Source organism: Ammodytes marinus, assembly GCF_949987685.1.
Source record: "Ammodytes marinus genome assembly, chromosome: 2".
Classification (NCBI taxonomy): Eukaryota; Metazoa; Chordata; class Actinopteri; order Uranoscopiformes; family Ammodytidae; genus Ammodytes; species Ammodytes marinus.
This window is the reverse complement of record NC_137231.1, coordinates 3,997,364-4,020,963: the sequence shown is the minus strand read 5'-3', so window position 1 is coordinate 4,020,963 and position 23,600 is coordinate 3,997,364. Positions and strand designations below refer to the sequence as shown.

At 42.3% G+C, this 23,600-nt stretch overlaps 1 protein-coding gene across 1 annotated transcript in view; it reads right to left on the bottom strand.

Moving 5' to 3' along the window:
• unc5db (unc-5 netrin receptor Db) overlaps positions 1 to 23,600 on the bottom strand; it is a gene marked incomplete at its 3' end in the record, with an annotated part of 222,909 nt that overhangs the window by 32,680 nt on the left and 166,629 nt on the right. Inside the window, exons 9-11 of the mRNA XM_080046117.1 lie at positions 21,991 to 22,176; positions 17,653 to 18,030; positions 11,851 to 11,935 (exon numbers count right to left, since the gene is read on the bottom strand). Coding sequence (XP_079902243.1) covers positions 11,851 to 11,935; positions 17,653 to 18,030; positions 21,991 to 22,176 — 649 coding nt within the window. The remainder of the gene's footprint in view (positions 1 to 11,850; positions 11,936 to 17,652; positions 18,031 to 21,990; positions 22,177 to 23,600) is intronic.

Below are 23,600 nucleotides of genomic sequence, written 5' to 3'. Positions count from 1 at the left end.
AAAAGAAGCACACACCCGTTAGTCCACAAATATATTCTCAGGTTCCACTTGTCATCAGTATGGAGTGGCTCTCTGTGCGTCCGCTCCTTAAGCCCCCAGGATGAGGTGCATTATTTCAAACTGAGCCATGACTCACCCTCCTCAGGGACCCAGAGCAGTGCAAAGTGGCAGATTGGCAGATTGGGCCAGGGAAAAAAAGGTGATTGCGTTGGGCTAAATAAATGCAAGCATTAGTACGCCCCATTAACTTCACCTTTATTGGCTTGTACCCCCCCTCCCCTCCCCCCACCACCTGTCCCACTTCAGTCCATTTTTTAAAAGTTGAAGCTTACACCTTTATGTGACGCATGGGCTACATTATTACACAGGCAACCTGGAGGTGAGGCGTGCTATACACTGCTATATCCTGCAGAGACATATTTGACAATGGCAATCAAATGTTTGTTTTTTCAGTAGTTGTGCAAGGAATCGTATCTACTTGTGTGCTAGTTTGACCTTTTTTGATCAATCATACCATCTATGCTCCACTTCAAGTCATTCATCAAAACACCAACTTTAATCAGGGACCATCTGAAGTGAGCTTGATTGAAATAACAGCTCTCTGTAAAACTGTAACAATTCACAGTCCAATAATGCACTATTCACCAAGCCTCTGAAAAAAACACATATGGCATTGGCTGAGTGCCTTGATTTACAATACCCCGTAATGAATATTCCACTGACTTTGAAAGCACTTCAACTTTGGTGGACATCGACCCACTTGACTGGGACAATGAGTGCGAGCGACGGGGCTAATAACTTAGCGCTGAGAGGGCTACTCTGATAAATAAAGATGTACGCCTGAAGCTACCGAACAGGTTGAAATAATGCTTTTAGCCCATTCACAACTGTTGTTCAAGCTGTGATATTAGGGATGGCCATTTAGAATTGTTTCTTTAACCGGTTAACCACAAGAATTAAAGGTTATTAACCGGTTAACCATTAAGATTTAATGTAGCCTAGTGAAATACATGAAACATTATAGCAGGGCTCCCGACCTTTTTTTGTTCCAAGGACCTGCATATTAATTTAAAATCAATTCAGGGACCAGTAGCCAATTTAAATGCCTACATTTTGACATTCACACGGCACCTTGTCTGTTGTGAGAATAGGTCTAGTATGCGAATGTAGGAGCAGAAAGTGAAATAAGTGACTGAAAAGGGACATTTACACACACACAGGCTTAGGGGATGGGTAGCCTACCAAAACCCGGTGCTAAGTAGTGCTGAGCACGGGGCAACATTTTGAAAGGCCGTAGTATTGATAAGCTTCAACGTTATCAGTACTGCATAACGGTACTTTACGCTTTTGTTTATGACGGATTTTCGCTATTGATCCTCGCACACAAGCATGGCAGACCTCTCTGTGTCTGTGCAGGGGCACTCACTGCCTGTCTGTCACTCTCTCACACTCACTGAGACGGTGATAGATGCAGGACACCATCCACCTCAAGAAGGCTAATGCTAGCGCTATGTTAAGCTAGCGGGAGTGTTGTGACCATAAGTTGTGACTGGGAGCGTACCATGGACCTATTATAAAGTTGAGAGTAGCCTACACGACTATTTTCATTCTTTACCGACAGTTGGCATTCTTACATCCGGTTTAGCGATATCAAAATAAGAGTCCGGATTTCAGAGATATTAAGATGATTTAATTTTTTTTAACCGTTTAACCTTTAGTATTAACCGGTTAAAGATCTTCTTAACGGTTAACCAGTTAACCATGGACATCCCTGTGTGGTATGTATGTTTATGCCAAGTGGAGGCATTATTGTGTGGGTTTCTTGCTTTCTTTATGTTCAAGGTCAAGTCAAAGTCTTTTATTGTCAGTTCAGATATATGCAGGGTTCTCAACTTTTGGAAATTGTTTAGAGTGAGACAGAAGCGGATTTCCCATGCGAGCGCGCGAAGCGCGCAAGCGACATTTTATTGTGTGTTTATTTATTAATTTAAAGCATAATAATGGTTTTTAACACAAGTTCAGTTCAATATAATTTCTTTGTTTTAGTTAAAATATAGCCTATTGTAGTAATTTTATGATGAAAGTATAACTGGATTAATACCAAATGCCAGACTAGTGAGATGGGTGTAGGCCTAGGGTAGTTCTTCGGGGTAGTTATTTCAGTAAAACTCTTAGTTCAGTTCAGCAAATATGGATACTGGATATTACTGATGCTCGCTGTTGTAGCTTCGAGTGGCAGATTTTGAGGCCTTCAGGATAGGGGTTTTCTGGCTCCCACTTGAAGCACTGTGGCTCCACACCAGCCATTTAGACCATCATAATGGAGGACAATGTTCCTTCTAGGGCTGGTCTGTTTCTGGTGCTGGTGAAGACCAACCATGGAGAAGACTCTTTTGGCATCCGCATTTGAATGTGGGAGCACTAAAACCAACTTAGCCCCTCAACTAGCAGGTGAAAAATCGAAAAGCAAGTGCAAAACAAAAGCATTATTAGCTATGTCTTATGGGCTTCATGAGGGGCCTCTAAGGCCCCCACACACATACAGGAATAAACTTTATACATGTAAATTATATACTGTTCATAAAAAGTAGCTTTCCACCCTGTATCTGTTGCAATGGGCCCCTCCATCATATAACATGGGTCTGCAGACCAATCTTCTGAAATGTTTTTACAGTTGCAGAGTAAAGAGTGCTGCCTGTTTAAGAAAAATAATGTTCCTTCTGCAGCTCAAGATTTGATTTAAATCTAAATTTTCCAGATTGATTTTTCAGATTGATGCATTTTACTTTAAAACTGTACCAATTTTCTTCCAGGGGGGCATGCCCCCGGACCCCCCAACAAGGTACAGGATATCTCCCACAGTATCCCAAAATCCTGTGGGAAACACTGACTCCCTTAATATGTTTATGCCAGTAAACGTATGTATCTTTGCGGAAAAGTCAATGTAACTGACTGGATAGGGAGGGGGGCGGGGGGGCTTTAAGAGTCTGGGCCTATTATCTCATAATCCGTCTATGAACCAACTAGTTTCCACAATCTTTATATTTTTGCGGGGAGCATGCACAAGCATTATTCATAGAAAAAAATAAATGTGGGGGGCCCCACACAGGGTCTTGAAACGGGCCCCGAGATCGTTAGGACCGCCCCTGCACACTTGTCGTGTAGCCTGACGAAACGCTGCGCCTTCTCTCTGCCCGCTCGGCTCTCGCAGAATGCATTAGTGGGCGCAACAAACGCCACGGCCCGTGTGAAACGGCCTTAACTACTGAACGAAGGAAATCAAATTAGTTTTTCCCCCAAAAAACGAATGAGTTTTTCCCCAAAAAACGGGACAAATTGTGTCCCGGGAGAGATTTTTCTTTCCTCGGGACAGCTGGTGAAAAAAGAGAACAATTTCGGGAAAAACGGGACGGGTGGCAACCATAGATAGTAGGCTATAAATAAGGTGGCAACACTAGGTGATGGTGGTGAAGGCCAGGATTTATCGAAGCTATAGGCTATATAAAAAAAATTGTTTGGCAGAGTTATAATTTGCGTGAGAAATGCAAGGTGTGGCGTGGAGCGTGTGAATTGCCTGAAATGCGTGTGTCTCACTCTCATTGCGTGAGGGTTGAGAACCCTGTATATGCCACAGACATACATCAGAATCCAAATGGCGTTTATCTCTGGCCCACAGTGCAGTTGGAACGATACCATAAAAAAATATAGAGTTAATAAGATAAACAAGATAAAGATTAACAATATTTACATAAGATAAATTAGTAGTGCAAAGACATTTCCTTGCAATATAAAACAGTATATATAAAATAGAATAGAAAGTAAAAAATAGATAAGTTAAATTGAAATGTGTAATGTGGTGAAAAATATTTACAATGTGCAATATGCAATCAACTGGGTGTACATTTTAAGGCATTTTGATGTGCAGGCTGAGTATTCAAGAGTTCTTGGTTCAGAGTTCTTAGTCCAGAGTTCTGTTGTTATGTTGTATAAATAAATGAATAAACCTGTATTGTAATAGGTGTAGTTTATACGTATAGCATGTGATTGCAAATTATCAAAGGAATGTGAATGCTTGACAGTCAATTGTCACATATGAACATTGACATATGAATGCAATATCAAGGGGCTAGCATGTTTGAACAGCAGACGGGTTCATCAAAATAAATGAGTGCCGAGCAATGAACAGGGATATGTTTAACTGAAATATATCAATATACTTGTGTTAAAAAGAATGGAAATGCAGCTATAATTGCCTGTTTTAAAAGAAGGGTTCTTTATGCAGATGAGTTCAATAGAGGCCTTTGCTACTGTGGCAGAATTTGCATCGATTTGAAGTGGAGAGTTTTCTCTCTCAGTGTTTGGAAGAATTCGGTAATGATAATAAAAAGCGTGTGCGCCATTAACACACATTGATAGTTTCCACAGTAAAATCACTTGAAAATGTGATTGGCATTTAACAGTTTGAACCAAGGTACTAGCTGGGATATTAAATTAAAGTTATTCATAAAACATGTAAAACTATTTCATACAACTGCTGATACAAAGAGAGGGTCATCAAAAGCAATGCTGCAACACATAAACCCTACAGTATAATAACAGGCAGGAGAGGGATTGTCATCATCCTAATACTACTGTAGACTGATAGATGGATTGTTCATAGCAGTCAGACATTTCAGAACAAGAGGTATCTGAGTTTTAAGTGTGACAGCTAGTATAATGTCACCATGTTGTGGACACAGAGCTGTGTGCTGTGGACTGAATCCCTGAGTGATGTGTCCATCCACACATCTGGACTGTCTGAGAGATCTGTGGACCATGAGAGCTGCTGGCTTAAAGCAGGAGCTGACACTTCCAGGCAAACTTAACACATAGGCTGTGGGTGTGTAACGGTGGGCAGCCTGGCATCTTTTTTGACTACAGGGCACGGCGTTAAAGCACACAGACATGCCACACGCATGCACTGTCACACTTCCAGTGAACACCATATACTGTATATAAAACAGTATTGGGGAAGCGACTAGTTAAGCCGGAAATAGTTGAACTATAGAGAAAAGCTACCATAGGGTGAAATCTAGTTTTGTTAACTAAAGTTACTTAGAAAAAGTAGTTCTAACTGCTATGTGAAATACATGTTCCAATAGACAATGTACACGTGATATGAACCTTGGAAAAAAATGTAATACAATAAAGTCAAATGCCAACATTAAATGCCACAGAGACCATTGCAGAAACTAAAAAGTGCCAATTTGTTCGTCACAGGTAAGACCAAAAAAAATATATAGGGGAGAACGGGGGAATCTGAGGCATCGGGTAATGTGAGCCACCCCCTGTATCTAGGCAACGGAAAACATTTGTGGTCATGTGAGATATATGTTTTCAAGCCCCTCTCATTTCCCCATGGCCCTGAAAGAGAGGACCTCATGGTGCTGTGGTAAGCATGTTTTTTTCACCAAAATAGGTATTTTACATGTAAAAGTAAATTTTCTTGCTGTCAACTTAATCAACTGTTGTGCCAAAGCAAATGTATTCACGTAGAAAACCTTCTATCATACGTGTTGATGAACTACCAACAAATGAAACCATGTGATGCTGATAACTGAAGATTAGCCTGAAATGCTAAGAGAGGTAGTTTTTTCTCAAATTGTGGTGGTGGGGGAAAGTGAGCCAAATGCTGTGGGGGAAAGTGAGCCACTGTCCGACTTTCCCCCACCATGAGGCACACGTTAAGTTTAGTCTTAACATATTTTAATGTAATATTACATGACATATCCTTTATTTTAATGTCATACGCATTGTAGAAAAGCCATCATGCCAAGGAAATACACCAGGAAGACGACCTGGGGCAACCACACGGAAAGAGCACCTTCTCATCTATCCCTGTAACCTTTTTTTTTTTTATTTATTTATTATTCTTTCGGACAATTCCACACAATACACAATTTTCTCTTGCAAATATTCATACATCATACTTTGTGTTGTCCGAAGGGAGACGGAAGAAGCCAAAGGCTTATCAGGTCCCGCCCCCATAAACCTTCTACTTCTACTACTCTATTTTCATTTCACTTCAGCAGTCAGTCTGGTGCTGCGGTGTATTCATGGGTTCCTGCTCCAACAGATTTCTGCCGGTCCAATCAGAGGGAGTGGCAGAGAACGATGGCGTCAAAGTCGCGCGCCAGTTTCAGTTGTAGTCAGAAGTTGTAGTCAGAAGCCGGCGCATGACATACGTCACGACCAAATGTTATGCGATTGGTTGGCTGATCCAGAGTGGCACTGGGCAGATCTAATAGTTTTAAACTTCAACAGACACCCGCCTCCAAGTGAGTGAACGTTTTTCAATTGAACGATTCCAGACCTGCTGTACAAATGAAATGATGTACGATGGTCTGGTAGGACCAGGCTACGTCAATGGGGGTTCAATCAGAAGAGCAATGGTCAAATTAAAATAATTCATTTGTGTCCCTTTATGGCCAAAACTTGTTTGTATTCTGTATTTTCAGTAGTAAAGCATACAACTAAATGCCCCAAAAAGTATTTAACTACTTGAATCCTTATGCAAACCTGAATGTGTTAGAACTACCAGCAAGCTACTGCAACATGTAGCTAAACTACTAGAGTAATTACATGTAGTTACCTTTCACCAACACTGACAGTAGGATGTCATTGTATAACCCTCTAACTATATAACTTACTATAAGACAGAGTCTTGCAGTGCTTTGCGAGTTCCGAGCAGTTTTTCTTCTTCTGATGTATGAAATAAAACTCAACTGGGAGTGTCTAGACAACAATAAATAACACACATATAGCACCCTGTCCCCTAGAAAAAATACTGGGCTCTCTCTTTCATAAAGCAGACACATTGAAACTAGTTTTCATCATTTAAAGCCTCTTTTCCCTACCAGGACAAAGCTGTTTCTGCCTCAGTAGGGTTGAGGGATTTATCTCATAACACAATAGGGGCTCATAAAGGCTCGGAGGCAAAGGGAATATGTCTGACCTAAGCAAAACTGTGCCTTCAAAAAAGATTTAGATGAGTCTTTGAAAATCTCCACACACACACACACACACACACACACACACACACACACACACACACACACACACACACACACACACACACACACACACACACACACACACACACACACACACACACACACACACACACACACACACACACACACACACACACACACACACACACACACACACACACACACACACACACACACACAGATCTTTTTCTAAAGGGACTATCAGGGCGTGGAGAAGTAGGTTGGACAGGAATTAAGGGGCTCGGGAAGTGAACAGATACTATTATCTGCCTGCTAGGATGGAGACAGTGATTGACAGCAGTCAAAATGACAAGCGAAATGTAACTGCAGGGAGAGTTATGGTTGTCTGCAGTAAACATCTCTGCCACTCACACTAATAGACTGAGAAAAATAAGCACTTGGAAAAAAAAGCGCCTATATATGGTCGACACCAAATCGTTAGCGTCATAGCATAATTGCCTACGTCATATTTACTCTACTCTACTTTTACTCTACATCTACTCTATTCTACATCTACTCTACTCTACTCTACATCTACTTTACTCTATAACCCTTAAAATATGACTTAAGCAATTATGCTATTAGGCTAACGAAAAGTAGATGTAGAGTAGAATAGAGTAGAGTAAAAGTAGAGTAGAGTAAATATGATTTAGGCAATAATGCTATGAGGCTAACGAAATACAGTCTGGTCAGAGCTGGATATATTTTTTAAGGGGGTTTGAAAGGTGAATGAACCCGTGTGTGAGGGACCGGACGCTTTGTGCCTGCAGGAGATTGGAGACAGGCAGCTCTAGACCTTCCGCCATGCATCACGGATTACACATGCACAATACATGTTTAGGGGATTTGCTGCTAAAGCTATAGGGGCTTGTGGGTTTATGTGCACCGTAGTATAGCATAGCAGAGCTGCTCTGCACAACTTCAGTTCAGCAAAAAAAAGTATTTATCGTTATTCCTTCAGAGGGAAAATGGAATGACTGCATTTAAAGGTCACCTAATATGCAAAAATGCACTTTTTCATTGCGTTTCGACATCAATATGGGTCCAGTCCACTGTGACTGGAGACTAACAAAGTATGAGAAAAAAACTACCCTCTGTCTTTTTCCCCACCTCCACCTTTCTGAAATCCTTTGGTCATTGGATTCCCTCCCCTTATGATGTCATAAAGGGGAGAAGCCACGCCCCTTTATAATCAACCTAACTTAGCACTACGTGTGATAAAGCACATCCCAAGATCCCACATTCAAACCAGCAGTTAGATTCAGGGCCCATCAGTGCAGACTGGGCGGGGCTTTAAGGGACAGGCTCTAAAACTGAGTGTTTCAGACAGAGGCTGAAAAAGAGGAGATTCAGCAATGGCACTGTGAGAAATATAAATTGTTCAATGTACAATGAAAACTGTTTTTTTGTAGAAATCCCAAATTACAATTATGAACCTGAAAACGAGCATATCATGTGATCATTCAAATAGAATCAAATACTCAAACTCTCTGTCATGCCAGAGGCTGTCTGCATCTCTTTATCACAGTGCCTTGTCAAGGCAAACCACACTCCCTTGTTATTTGATAGCACTAATGCGTAGCCTCTTGATCTTCCTCTCTTACGTTCTGGACTCTGTTCAGGCCGTGCGGCATGGATAAACAGTGACACTGCAGAGGAGAGAGAGAGTGTGCAAAATCCCCCCTGGAGAGAGGCGCTCAGTCCATCCAAGGGTCATTACCTATAGCTGTGATCGGAATACATAACCATCGCAGTAGCCCAGATGAAAGGCTCTCCCGGGAGACGTTATAGTCTTCGCCGTAGCATGTCTGTCAGTGCCCCCCCCCCCCTCTGCGCTCCCATTCATCCTCTGCACTCATCAGCGTTTTTAACAACCTCCCCCCGGGTCGCGACTCTCTCTCTCTCTCCCACTAACACCACATTGTTGTTGACACCAGAGTGGAGTACATAACTACATATTGACTGCAAGCGGAGACATCTTAGAGAGCTTGGGGGTTTGACTTTGTTCAATGGCGAGTCCCTGCCAGGCTAAATGAAGGACTCTATAGCAGACCCCCCCGTCCCCGTGGTGCAGCACAGCATGAACTTGAGAGTTTTTTTTCTTCCACAGCAGCTGGGACATCAAAGCCAGGACTATGCCACCTGTGAGGGGGGCTTCTGGGGAAATGAACACCCATATCGTGACATCTCTGAAATAGGGTGTAGGAGACAAGGCTGTCCCATCTGTCACACACAGCCTGTCCGCTAAACACACAGAGACTAGGGGATGGCCATGGTGACCACACATCTACTGTTTGTATGTATATGCACCATTGATTACAATTATATTTATTCACTTATTTTAAAGCCAATACTAGGTAGTGGCCCTGAATATTTGAATGTTCGTCTATGTAATCGAAGGAGCCTGATTCAACTGATGTTCTCACAGTTGGATAGTTGCAAAAGTTGTGTATGAAACAAGGATCTTTCCATTCTGGCTATATGGGGGGGGGGGGGGGGGTGTTCTGGCTATCATGATCAGCCTATATACTGTTAATAAAACATTTGATGACAACTCATGAGCTTCTAATCAATCTTCTTAGTGTGTGTGAATGTCTTCTTAGTGTGTGTGAATGTCGCAAGTCGCAATGAAATACATTCTTATGCCAAGGCTTGTGTGAGAAAAAAAAATGGAAGCCGACGTTGCAAAAAACTAAAATGAGATTGGTCGAATCAGCCTGGGAGATCCCAATATATAATCGGTGTGATGTATTAGGGCTTTCATCGTCAGAGCGAAACACGTAACATGTATTTGTATTGCTGCTATTTTGTCACTTCGACTCACTCTGTGCATGTCATAAAGAGGAACCACAACAATACGCTAAAGGTCAAGTTCATCAAGTGACTTGTTTGCTTCTCAATCAAGATATGCTGCTTAGAATATAGCTTTACAATGGACTTAGTTTATGGACTCAAAAACTGTTGTGAAATGCAAAATAATATCATTTTAAACACGATTAATCACAAATATAAAATATATATAGTTTGACAGCCCTTGTGTATATGTATAAAAACAAAGCCATCTGCAAATGTATTTACCAACAATGTACATGAATCAAAGCCTGATATATCTTCTTCCTTCCTGAACCATAGAGCTCCATTGGTGTCCGCAAACTATTAAAAACAAGCTAACAAGCTAGACTGTTGCACTGGGTGACATGTTGCTCCATCACCATGAACACACACACGCACACGCACACGCACGCGCACGCGCACACGCACACGCACACGCACACGCACACGCACACGCACACGCACACGCACACGCACACGCACACGCACACGCACACACACACACACACACACACACACACAGCCTTCTATAAAAAAACTGGTGTTGGTCTCCTCAGCGGATTTGTTGATGATGAAAAGAATATAATATATAGCCAGCCTTATCCATAAACCACAATCCAAAGTGATGCCTTCGCATTTTTTTTATTTTGTCTGAAAAATGTATTCATTTCAATGGAATGCGGTTAATATTAGGTTTAGGAAGAGCAGTAACGCATAACAGCAAAAACCTTTTGCATTACAGTTCGCTAGAAGATAAACTTTCTTTTTCTGAACCTCAAACTTCCTTTTGATTGCCGCCTACCCACTGTCAGATATGTACTGTCACAATCTTTGCCCTCAATTCATATCTTCTGGTTTGCTATTGAAAAAAAAAAACATGTTGAGATAACGTCCTTTAAAGATGGTTGTAAAGGAGAAATATACAGACGCAAACAGACAAGGTTGAGTCAAATAAACACCTACATTAACATGTTGGACCTTTGATTAATGCTAGTATGAAAATAGTCAAATAAAAAGCATTGTTTATGCCTGTCGTCTCTCACCGTTCATGCTTTATTCATGTATTAACTTGTGTTAAAAGCATATTTATAAATATTAAATGATGTACAAAATAAATACCTGTGTTAACATGAACACCAGTAGTAAATGATTACTGGGCAGCATTACAATTTGTTCATATACTAATTCATTGTACCTAATATTGTCTCAGCACTAGAGCACTGTAGATCCTGCTTTAAAAAGGCAGTCCATGAGTGAGAAATTAGCATTAAACTATTGTATATACACTGCAACAACTTCTTTAGATTGGCCTTCCATCCTATCACAGCTTTTACTGACAGTGACAAAGAATCTTTTAATTTATCTCTAAGGCTTGAAAATCCTTTTATGTCATGCTTGGAAGAATGAATGAGTTCAGTGGTAGAATACTTGAACATTTGCGCTAAACAGAACACAGACAATCACATTGAGAAAACATAATGCATTTGTCATCAGCATGATTGAATCTAATTCTGCTATAATTCAGACACCAATGATAAAGGCACATTATCCTCCTACAGCTGTATACAATCTGCCTGGCTGAGAGAACGCATGCTGAGAAGTGAAGGTCCTATTGACTACACACTGGTAAATAATTAGTGGAGAAACAAGACAGTGTGTGCACAGAGGACGGATGACACTATAGACATTACATTACATTACATGTCGTTTAGACTGGAGCACACATTCATACACCGATAGCAGGGTACCACTCAGGGTGCAAGCTAACTATCAGGAGCAATTTAGGGTTCAGTGTCTTGCCCAGGGACACTTGGACATGTGGCGGGTAGACAGAGGATCGAACCACCGACCCTGCAGTTGCGGGTCGACCACCCTACCCACTAAGCTACAGTCCCCCATAGATAGAGATAGACTGACAGACGGATAGATGCTTGAAATGAAAGTTTGTGTAAACTCTGGGCCTCACCTTGTCTCTCCCTGATTGATCACCATGTACATCTCCCAGGACATGTCTTCAGCCACGGCTCCATGTGGCACCAGCAAGCTGACCCCTGGAATAAAACACACACACACACACACAAAAGAAAACATGCAAGAATGATATGTCAACATCAACAGCTATAGGCCAGCCCTGACAACAGTGGGCACCATAAGGGCTTTACAGCATGTCGTATATGCGAGGGGTTATGGGTAATATTCATAGAGAGCTTCATTGTATGCTCGAATGAACAGTGGCATATGAAAAAATACAATTGAACCAGAATTAGCCTTCAAATATAATAGGGCTTTGAATATTATGTAAAAAAATTAATAAATAAAAATGAAACACTTATTGCGGCACAAAGACTAATGTTCTTGAATATGTACCAGAGCTGTTAGTTTGCTGTAGCACCAGCTATGAAGACAGTTTAGTTTCACCAGATCGGGCACATATTAGCGTCTACTGTACTGTATGGGATTCTAAAATTGTGATAGGCTGTTCACAGTATTCTTTGTCTCATGTTAATGGCTCCACATGTTGTTCAAAACAAAACACACATTGTCATTGCCTTCCACAAGCCATTACAAACATACAGTATATCATGTGATATTTTCCAACCTGCAACTGCAAAGCTTGAGATTTGTGAAGCTGAATAGACCCCCCCACTTTAACTTTCCAGCCGCTGGGAGCTAGAAGCTTAAATGAAGCCTAAGACATGTGTTTTGAATGACTATAATTCAACTTTAGGATTTTTGCAAATGCATAGTCATTTAATCCTATCAGCTATAAGGCCTTTTTATTTTCCCATTTATTGTTTTCTCCATGTTGACTTAGAACGACCCTCTATATGGAATGTGCTATAGTTGTACGGAACACTTTTAATCACGAGTGTCAAGGAGAAGAAACCATGTATCCAAACCTATAGTCCTGAAGTATACTGAGTCAAATGAAATAGATGGATGAACTGCTCTTTGATGTAATTTTTTTATTTTTATTTATTATTTATTATTATTCTTTCGGACAATTCCACACAATACACAATGATCTCTTTCACATCATAAATGAAGTTCATATACTGTTTATTTCCCGACCAGCCAGACTCCCCCACACGTCTGATTATACAACCTCTCTGGAGAAGCAAGTGGAGATGTCTGCAGAGCAGCACTGTATGCCTGATACTATTCATCTGTGTGAATGGAGAGGCATGCACACTGGAAAACAGAGGAGTGCATATAAAAGCAAAGGCTTTATAAATAAAAAAGGTTGAAAAGGGGCCGAGTGGGAGACGACAGATAAAAGATTTTTGGCAGCTCTGTTGAAAGCAACTCTTTTTGAAACACACATTGGGCTATCTCTGAAATGTGCATTTTTAGTAGTACGTATCCATTAAACAAAAGATTGTGTGTCACATGTTGTGGAGTGGAGGCTCTTCTCTGCTGTGACCAAAGCAAAGTGACAGGTGTGAATACTCTCAGCCAAGTCAGATAGAACTGGATGTTGTTTGAAAAGGTTTGGTGCCATTTTGAAGGCTCACTTAACCCAAATAACAAAAAAACGACCGTACAAACACTGCACACAATTCTAAACCCCAAACTCTTGCTGATAAAAAGATGCTAATACTGTGAAAATATGTTGTAAGGATCGCACTTAAAAGTCGAATGAACCTTAACGGATGCAGATAACGTTGCTATTAAAGTATATGGTCTCATATCACTCTAGGTTGAGGAGAAAAGCTTCAGTAATCTGCAGTGAAGTGCTGCTTATGGCCGGCTATTCAGTCTAATGCACAGTGGTCCATGCAGGCGAGCTTAGCGAGTGGCTACACTTGACAACAGTGACTCCTCCACTCAAGCCCTCTCTACGCCTTAAAGAAAAGCGCCGGGATTTCACTTCACCCCCCACCTCCATTGTTGATGGCCACAACTAGAGTAGACGTATACCTTAGGGGCCACAGAAGAGCCACGCAAATGTAACACTACGTACAGACTGTTGACCTGGTGATAGGGGGTCCATGAAATACTCCTTCAATCACTCCATTTGTGTTGGCGAGACGGGCTACTGGCGTGATTGTCATGAGAGAGTCTGGTTCTTAGCAGCAGCTAACTGTACATTGAGGAGTGGGTAGATTGTTCCAATAAGCTGTGATAGAGTGAGATTGTGACTGCCTACCTAGTGAGGCACTTACTTGTACAATCTATCCCTGCGTTCCAAATCACATACTCTTACTTTTTGCTACACTACATACTAAAGTACAGAAGACTTTTAGGGCCACAGGAGAGGAAACTAAACTAATCATATACGGAAGATTTCTTTATCATTATGTTGAGAAATGTCAAGAATAAAGACTAATACTCCAAAATACTATTGGAGTTAGTGGGGCATTTATGTATTTTCAGCATACTACAATTAACTTGCATGTATCGGGACATCCTAAATCTGGCATACTAAATAGTATGGAAGTATGGGGATTGGAACGCAGGATAAGGTTGCGTTCCGAATCGCATACTTTCTACTATATAGTATGTAGAAAAAAGATTTAGGATGTCCCGATTCTTGTGGCCAGATTTAGGATGGTTAGAATACCCGGATGTCCTACTTCATGCGGCCAAGATTGTTAGTGTTGAAAAGTGCATCCTATTTGGGCGATTCTGACCCACAATCCAGTGCGCACGTGAAGTGACGTAACATCGACGAAGCCTATAGGTCCATGTTATGAAAACAAACGGGGATGCGACGGATATAAAAGCAAGAGGCAAGATCAAGGCGCAATGTTATGATGAAATAAGAGAGTAAAGTATGTCCCAATAGTATGCCTACTGCATCCTAACAAGATTCTTTTTATCGTCAGATGTAGTATGTAGAATAGAAAAAAGAAAGAGTATGCGATTCGGAACGCAACCTAAGTTTCACCATTAGCACAGGTTTCTCCATTTTCTCTCACTGAAGGGCACATTCAGTTTCTACATATTTAGTATCTCCTGAAGGCTGTGCAGCAACAATGCATGTTGTATGTGTGTCATGCATGTGCATGTACACATGTCAAGTTCAAAATGATAAGCTACAAACAAGCTTTTTGGAGGCATTCATCGTCGATGATATTGCATTAAGGCCGACATTTTGATGCATGTTCTTTTTTTTCTTTTCAAATGTTGGATCCTAATTATTAAAGACCTACTTCACCAGTGGAAATATGAAGGTGTATTGAACTCTGAGATCCTATGTAGTATAAATGTGCAAACATTTTAGAAATCGGTTTATCCTAGCCTGAGAAAAGGCAGAAAGAGTGTTTTATGGTCTCACTGTCTCACCCTACATTTTCCCATGTGTGACATCACACATGGGAAAATGTAGGGTTAGGATTAATAGGACAGCTAGGCCAAGGGAACACTGAGGAAAAGTCGGAGGGAAGAAAAACCTCATTCATTATATCATAATAGCGATTGTATAATGATAGAATGCCGGTTTCCGTATGGGTGAAGTATTCCTTTAAGGTGATTGTTTTATTCTATTGTCTATGGCGATACACATTTCCTTTGTTGGGTGTGAGGAAACGGTAGATTTCAGCCCTGTGAGTCCACGGAATCTTTCGCCTCCGTGAGAATGGTGACTGATTTCCTCACTGCAATCAGGTGTGTGTGCACTGATTGGCTGATTGAACCCAGGTGTGAAGAGATTATATATGCCCTGTGACCCCAGTGCTCTGTGCTGCTCATTGTCTCACCTTAAGAGGTAGTGAGAGGTTGTATCCTAGTGCCCTCTGAGTTTAAGAGAAAATAATTGTTGAAGTGTTTGTCTGTCCGTTCAGCTGCTTGGCAGTGATGGTTTTGTTCTCACTTTAGTTTGGTATTTTAAAGTAGCCTGTGTGGCTTTTTGCTTTCTCCCCCTCCCCTTCTTCGCTTTAGCGATTCAGTGGTTATCCCTCTGGGGATAACTTGTAGAAACCCCTTGGTCCGCACCTGTGTCCCAAACCCCCCCCTCCCCACACCCCCAGTCCTCACAGTTGGGTGTCCTTGTGTAGCTTTTAGTGAGCTAAATCAAATCACTTCACACATCACTTCTTATATTCTTAGGGGCACTTTACACGGCCACGCAAAACGGTGCATACGCAGAAAAATTTCTGCGGTTGCACTATATCATTTACAGGAAAACAGCAAACGCAAACGCAAACGCAGGCATGAACCGCAGATTTTTGAGATCACCTCCGAGGGAGGATTTTTTGGAAAACTTAACGGTTTTGGTTTCCTGTGAACACCGAAACCATTTCCCCTGATAACGCTGACGTCACGGCTCCACCCTCACACATGCGCATTGCGTTTGGATATAAATAGGCATGCGCCGTCTTTGTAGGTCCACGTGCGCCAGTTGGAAAACAACAACAACAATGGCGGATCACCGAGCTGTATTCGTTGTGCTCATGGACGTTGTGCTGTTGCTGATGCATTTGTTATCGTACCACCAATCGCTCCTACAAGCAAATAGGGAAAGAGTTGTGCTCTGCCTGTTTTTCTAGCTAAATAAACGTGTGTCACTTCTATATGCCAGGGACACGGCTCTACATTAAAAAAAACACTATCAGCGTGCAGCGGTTAAGTTAGGCTACTGTTCAACAAAAGGAGCATTAAGGCTACGGCTTCACGGTAAAAGCATTTCACTGGCTAAACATTCATAGCATTTCGCTGGACACACGTGAGTTGACTTTTATTTTGAAGTACGCCTAACAGGAAAATATCCGCTCACGAAGCCCCTTCACTATCAGCAAGTCTGCTGTTTTTCCGAGTTCAATGCGGTGAAATAAGAGGACAGTCTTTTACAATATTTGTAACCCCAAGCTTACACCAACCGCTTTATGAACGTTAGTGGCATTAATTTTCGGTTACAGTAAGGTTGTATGCATCAAATTGTACCGGAAGAGCTATCTACTAGGCTGTGTCACCGCTGACTATTGGCTTGGCATGGCTGCTACTTCAGCGATTTCGGCCCGTTTCCTCTGAAAACTTTGTGTACGGGTGAAGATGTCAGATAAATTGTGTCTGAACGGGTTTTTTTTTTTAAAACCAAAAACGGGAAAACTCACGTTTTCACCGTGTAAAGTGCCCCTTATTGTAAATAGGAAACTGTTCTTAATGTTTTATCTGGAAAACTAAAGGTTAAATAAAATAAATTGTCTTTTCCCACACAACACAATGAATAAGGGCTGTGCTTTTGTCATGTGCGTGAAGAAAACCCAACAACGACCATCATGGAAGTGGAAACAAATTGGTGGGAAATGTTGAGAGGCATTCTGGTAAAGCTGCCCTATAAAGTAAAACAGTGATGGCTTATGATGGCCGCTATAATGAGAAGTGACTGTAGCCTCTCATTACAGACACCAAGCACACAGTGGTTGAGATGTTTTTCATTATCAGCCTCTGTCTGCTAACACACTCAGCCTGGGCTTTATTGAAGTGGGAGTCAGAGATTCTGGATAATGCTTGTTTCTCTATATCAGTGAATATCTCCTCCTAATCCAAAACCTCTCGGTACTGTGTGTGTGCGCTTTAAAAAAACTGGTGTTAATACACAGCCTAGGGTCTGTAAACGGTTATGCTGCTAGCTACAGTGGGCCCCTAAATACAATTTGTTTACATACCAGTTGACAAGGCCTACCTAGGCTATGTACTAACACAGCGCTCACACATTACAAACAGGTAGCGGAGATATTCACTGATTCTGAATGATTCTGACAACAAGCCTTCTCCAGAATCGCTGACCCTCACCTTTAAAGTCCACTGCCCCTCTGAAGCTCACCTGTGTTGGGTACCACCAGTCTCCCTCCGGGGTGTCCGAACAGGCCTGTGGTCCTGAGGGTCTCCCTGCCCGTGCCTGTGGGCCCGTTGAGGGGGAGCAGGCCCTTCTTGCGTGGGTCGGCGGTGGTGCTGCAGCCGCTGGTGTAGTCGCGGCCCGGCAGGTCCCTGGGGAAGGTCTCGGCGGAGGCTTTGGCGTGGAACTCGGCCCGCTCAGCCACACTCAGCGACACCATGAAGGAGCTCTGAACCTTGAGCTTGATGTCGGGCAGGGGGTCAAAGAGCTCCTTGTCGGCCCCGTCCTGGAAGCAGAGAGGAGTGCTGTACGGCCGGCCCACCGTCAGGTCGGGCTGCATGGAGGAGTTGAGCAGCAGCGGGTTGCCTACAGAGATGGAGATAGATAGAAACAGCCACACCATCACCTAAAGGCCCTGCCTGCTAGCAAGGGACTGGTATTGTGAAGGGGGAATGGCTTAATGAATGAATCAAAGCTCGACCCATGCGTTTCCTGAGCAGCACTCACTTGGGGATAATGACATTCACTGGTGTCCTAGATACATCTAGATAAGGTCAAGATCTTTCTCCAGGACAATATGGTTGATTAGTGTGCTGTATTAGTTTACCAAACACAAACACACACTGTAACAATTGCAAAGTTAGGAAAATCTCAATGTCAAGCCAACTTTCACTTGATTTTTGAGTAGAGCTTAAATTCTTTAGGTTTTTGTGAAAACTGCAGACATTTAAACCAACAAATGATATTTTGTTAAGACAGTTAGTTACATAAGTTATGTAACTTCAAGTTTTGAGTACTACATAATAATAATTAATTTTTGGTTCAGGCAGTTTTAATGTTTGCAATTTTTTTACCCACTTGGTTTTGTTTGTTATGTGTTTGACATACAATACGTTGGCACGACTGTTATTGTTTGACATTCTTAGTATTTAGAAGGCAACATTTGAATAAGAAAAGTTATCTCAACACAAAATAATTTGTCGTATGAAATGCAGGCAGTTTTCCTTCAAACTTAAGAGTTGTGGATGGCCTCGGAACTCTATACTTGAGTATAAAATGAACACAATTAATTAAAGTCTTTGAACTCCTTCTACTGACATCTCCTGCAAGGTGACCAGTGACACGCTCTGGCACCAATCAACTCAACATGTCCGGAGCAGGCGACCGGTGCATCAGAGGGCTATAAGGGGAGCACAACCTGGGGCAGAAGGTCCAGGGCCGGGAGCCACGGTCAAAGCCTTAGATTTAATTACCAAGCACACACACAGCTTGATCTCCATAATCCATCTGCTGGAGTCAGCTCCTCTGGACAGTGAGACGTCCTCCTGAAGGACAGTAGACCAGCGTGGGTAGGTGACTGCTCTGTAAATGAGGGGAGAGTCTTTCAAGCTCCCAGTGTGGACCCAACAGTCAGCGGAGGGGAGGGAGGGGGGTCTTCATCTGTGGCCATTAGCTGTGACGAAGACGCTGCCAATGGGAAAGAGAGGGAGCGCTGCATGGATCTGGCAGACGCTGCTAGACGTGCTAGCGCTGCCCCTGGACCAGCCGTGCCAAGATAACGGCGAAGTCACTGAGTCCTTGCTGCCCAGCTGTTGCCTGGCGATGGGGGTGCAAGGCGGGAGGCTAATGTTGTTTTATTTTTAGGGAAATCGTTAATTACCGGGGGCGTGATTTGTGTGGAGTGCTTTGGGGCGCCGTCGGGGTTGACTTGCTCTTCAAAACAAACTTTCCCTGATGAAGAGGATGTGTTGGCATGTGCATTTATAATGTAGGAAAAACATGTATTTACATTTTAATAACTGTATGCCCCTTCAACTTAAAATACATATTAATAAATAGGGATGCAACTGATCGGATAGTTATTTTTTCGATATCTATTTTCTTGAGAATTCAGTGTTCAGCTAATTAAAACAAGGCAACATAATTGCATGCATGTTATCCTCATCAATGCAGCATGATTGCTGTTTATTTCAGTATAACTGTGATGCATTCAAATGCATGGCAGTAGTACAAAGTCAAATAAAAGGGGAAGAAATGCGACTGACTACAGTCAAAATGTGGCCACGTAATGAATGTCTTTTACTGTAGTGTAAAATGAGGTTCCATGTTTCATTTGCAACAGCTTGACTACAGTTACTGTATTTCAGATTATACATTTTTAGTTTATTATTTTAATTTTACAGTTCAGTCAATGTGTCTGGTATGAATGTATGATCCACTGCACACCTAGACGGATTGCAGATTTCATAATCTATATTCACGTATGCACAGTATGAACTGTGCACACAACAAAAGTGTTTTGACTTCTGAAAGCTTGCTCTACATGAATCTAAATAACAATTTATTTTATAATATTGAGGAAAACGACTGCAGACTCTTAATAGGATGAAAATTAGTCTCAGATATTACGTTATACAACTGACATAAAACTGAAGAGAAAGCATAACATTCTCCCCTTTTTCCCTACCAAATTACCTAAATGATGTATCTATTTACAAAACATTTTTCTCTTATTCAACAAATCCGTTGACCCATCAATTTAAGCTTTCATTCCAGTATAACATATTAACAAAATTGTATGGATTGAACCTGTGACATCTGTTTTATTGCCCATGTACTCCACCTACCCTGATTTGCATTACAAATGATACAAATCGTGACCAGACAGAGATATGGGATAACATTTTAAGCTAATTACTTATCGGGTAATTGTTCCATGAAAAGTTAAGAGGATTCATTATTCTCATGGTGACAGGGAAACCAGTGGACGACTCTGGCTCTCGGAGCTGCAGCCCAGTGGACACTACCTCACCTCTCTGCCAGCTTCTGACACTCCATCACTGCTACATTTTCTCCCCTCCTCTGGTGGAGTGGAGAGAGAATGATCTGATTATCGCTTGAGTGTGCATCTTTAAGAAAAGGAGCCGCGGAAATGAAGCGGCAGTGGTGGGCGAGATGAGAGAAGTTAATGAAATGTACCTCAGGTTGAATACCTTGAGGGATGGCTTTGGAATTGGGGCCTCTGATTAAAAATCACTCAGAAGGAGAAGTAATGTGGAGAGACAGGGTCAGGTCCAAAAGACCCGTTCAGCAGTCCTGCCTTTGCACAGCCATACCGTCTACCGGCAACAGAGAGAGAGAAGAGCCTACCGGAAGCATTTAAGAACTTCTCTAAGAATTTCAGCTTACCTGTATTTATTTTTTCTGTGATTATAGGGCATGAAGTAGATACTGATTTACAATTACACCCCCTCCCCGCCCCCCACACACACCCCTGCCTAGGAGGAATTGTTTAATTTCCTGTTATGTTTATGAAAAAGGCGGTAAAATGTTAACAGTGCATGGCAGAAGGAGGTCTATTGTAAAATGCCTCAACAAACTCCTCCAAATAAAAGCAAGGGGATGAGGAAGTGATCCACATTTCATGGGGAGCCTTGGTCGGGCTCACAGAGAGAGTGAATGTGACTGGCGGAGGGCACAGCAGGGTACAGGCAGTGGGGAGAGCTGGCCTATTTAAATAGGATTGATGACCTGCTGAATGTAGACCCAGTTCATGCTACCGCCTCCCCCCACCCCCCATTTTTCTTTAACACACCAAAATGACTGGGGCTTGACCGACTCCTCAAACCTTGGGGGGTGGGGGGGGGGCAAAGCGAGCGTGGACTCCATCAGATCTTCTCACGGCGCTGTCACCTCAGTGGCGAGGATGGATTGCCCCCTTGCTACCATGGCTATCAACTTGTGCTAACCCAGTACTGCCAGTGACAGCAATATGAATGCCTGTAGCGAGGCCGGGCCAGCGACAGTCGCAGTCACGCAGCCCAACAGAAGTTATTGCTGTGCACAACAAGAAAAAAATTTAATTGATGTTCACTGTTCCGTACCCCCTCACATTTATCCTTCAGTGCTTCGGTCCAGTGTCATCTGGATGGAGGAGATTGGTTGGCTGACAGTCAAATGTGTGGTCTGCAGGGGGGAATGAGGACGGAGGGGTGGCGGTGCGGGGGTGGGGTGGGGGGGTTGTAGCATTGCATGGCCTCTATTAAGAGATTGATTATCTACAGCTTTCACAATAACAAAGGAGCTGGTCTGTCAAAATAGAAGGACAGGTCCTTTCACTGATTATGGAGGTATAAATCCTAAGCAGATAGGGGAGACCGCAATGCCATGCCATGCTGCTCCCAATGCAAACACATGCCATCAATCACAGGGGTGGCCCTGTCGCAAGGGGGGTCTTCGATGACGCTAGGTTATTTGGCCTTGTGGTTTTGTTGGTGCGTGTCAGTGTGGAGTTAATGTCTCTCTCTCTCTCTCTCTGTCTCTCACCTTGTCTGGTGGTCTTAAAGTTGAAGGACTGGAAACCCCCGGAGAGCGCAGACGAGTCGATGACGTCCACGCCGTACTCGCTGTGGTTCTTCCTGTACAGCATGACGGCCACCACCAGGATGACCACGCCGATGATGCCGGCGCCCAGGCCCGAGTACAGAGCTACGTCGTTGGAGCCGTCCATACCTGTAGACACATGAGACACAGGAGAGCTTCTGTTAAAGGTGAAGTAAGCCATTTATTTATGTTAGTGTTTAAAACGCTCTTTATTCATACAGTGATCACTTATATACTGTAGTGTGCACGTTTCATAAAGCCGATCTCTCAGTCACCCGCTCTGCATGTAATCGGCAAATAAACTTTTCGGGGATCCCACTACTGATAACAAATCAGAAGAGAGAACGCTACAATCCGGCACCCGTCTCACTGCCAGTGCACGTACAGAGCGACAGATGGGTGAATGTATATGCGCCTACAACGGCGGAGCAGGTAAAAATCCTTCCCAATGTCGGTTTTGATGGTTTTTATCATGTTTTATCACACTTACGGATCTGAGATGATGCTAGATAACTCGCTGCTTGAAGACCACAGTGCATTAATGTGGTGACGTAGGAAGCTAAACTGACCATTCTGCTTACTGAACCTTTAAGTCAATTTCCACAGCACAATTTCTATTAGCCACTGTGTTAAAAAGGGTATTTTGTAGCTACGGAAAAAGTTTCACAAAATGTCATAACTGGCCTCAAGTCGGAGTCATTTCAGCTGAAGGCTTCAAGTTTGAGTTTGAAAGAGAGCTCTGTGGTCCTCTCCTCACCTCTGCTTGAGGCTAGCTGCTCGAAGCGACACTGACCGCTACTAGCATAACAAGCGCGACAAGGAAGAACAATGTGTGGCTCGAAACAGCCCATGAATTCTTTACTTCTGCTACAATGTTTTCTGGTATTACTTTAGTGTCCATTGTGAGTCCAACAATTAACAGTTTGTCTAATATGTTATAGTATAGTGCAAAGTCAAATTGGTGGAACAAAATAAAGTAGGCTACCATACATGCTTGATGCTACATTCGGGGATTATTGGTTGAGGGTAAAACACACATAACTTCAACCCCACCTGCAATGCCCAAAAGTTGACGCCCAGGAACGTTACAATGGTGAAATAAAAGACAGAAAACAAAGCAAAATGTGTTGAGTCTCATGCATGGCAACATTGTTGGATATTTGAAGGCAAAGTGGAACGACTGATGATTGTTATTCATATAGTATCAGTGCTGTAGAAATGCACATTGAGTGAATTAATCAAGACACGGATACAATGTTCAAGGTTGCATTCGTCAGGAGGAATTTGAAATATATATTACACACATATATTATATATATATATATATATATATATATATATATATATATATATATATATATATATATATATATAATTAAAGACCTGGAAACACAGAGGAGGAGAGGGAGAGGAAAGAAGTTGAGACAATAGCCTCCTGTTACTCTGAGTACACATTCAAGGTCAAACGCAGGAAAAGAGTTACAATGTGTGTCAAACTGGCTCCGGCATGGAGATGAAAAACAAAGAAGGATGGAAAGTGGTAAGGTGGTGAA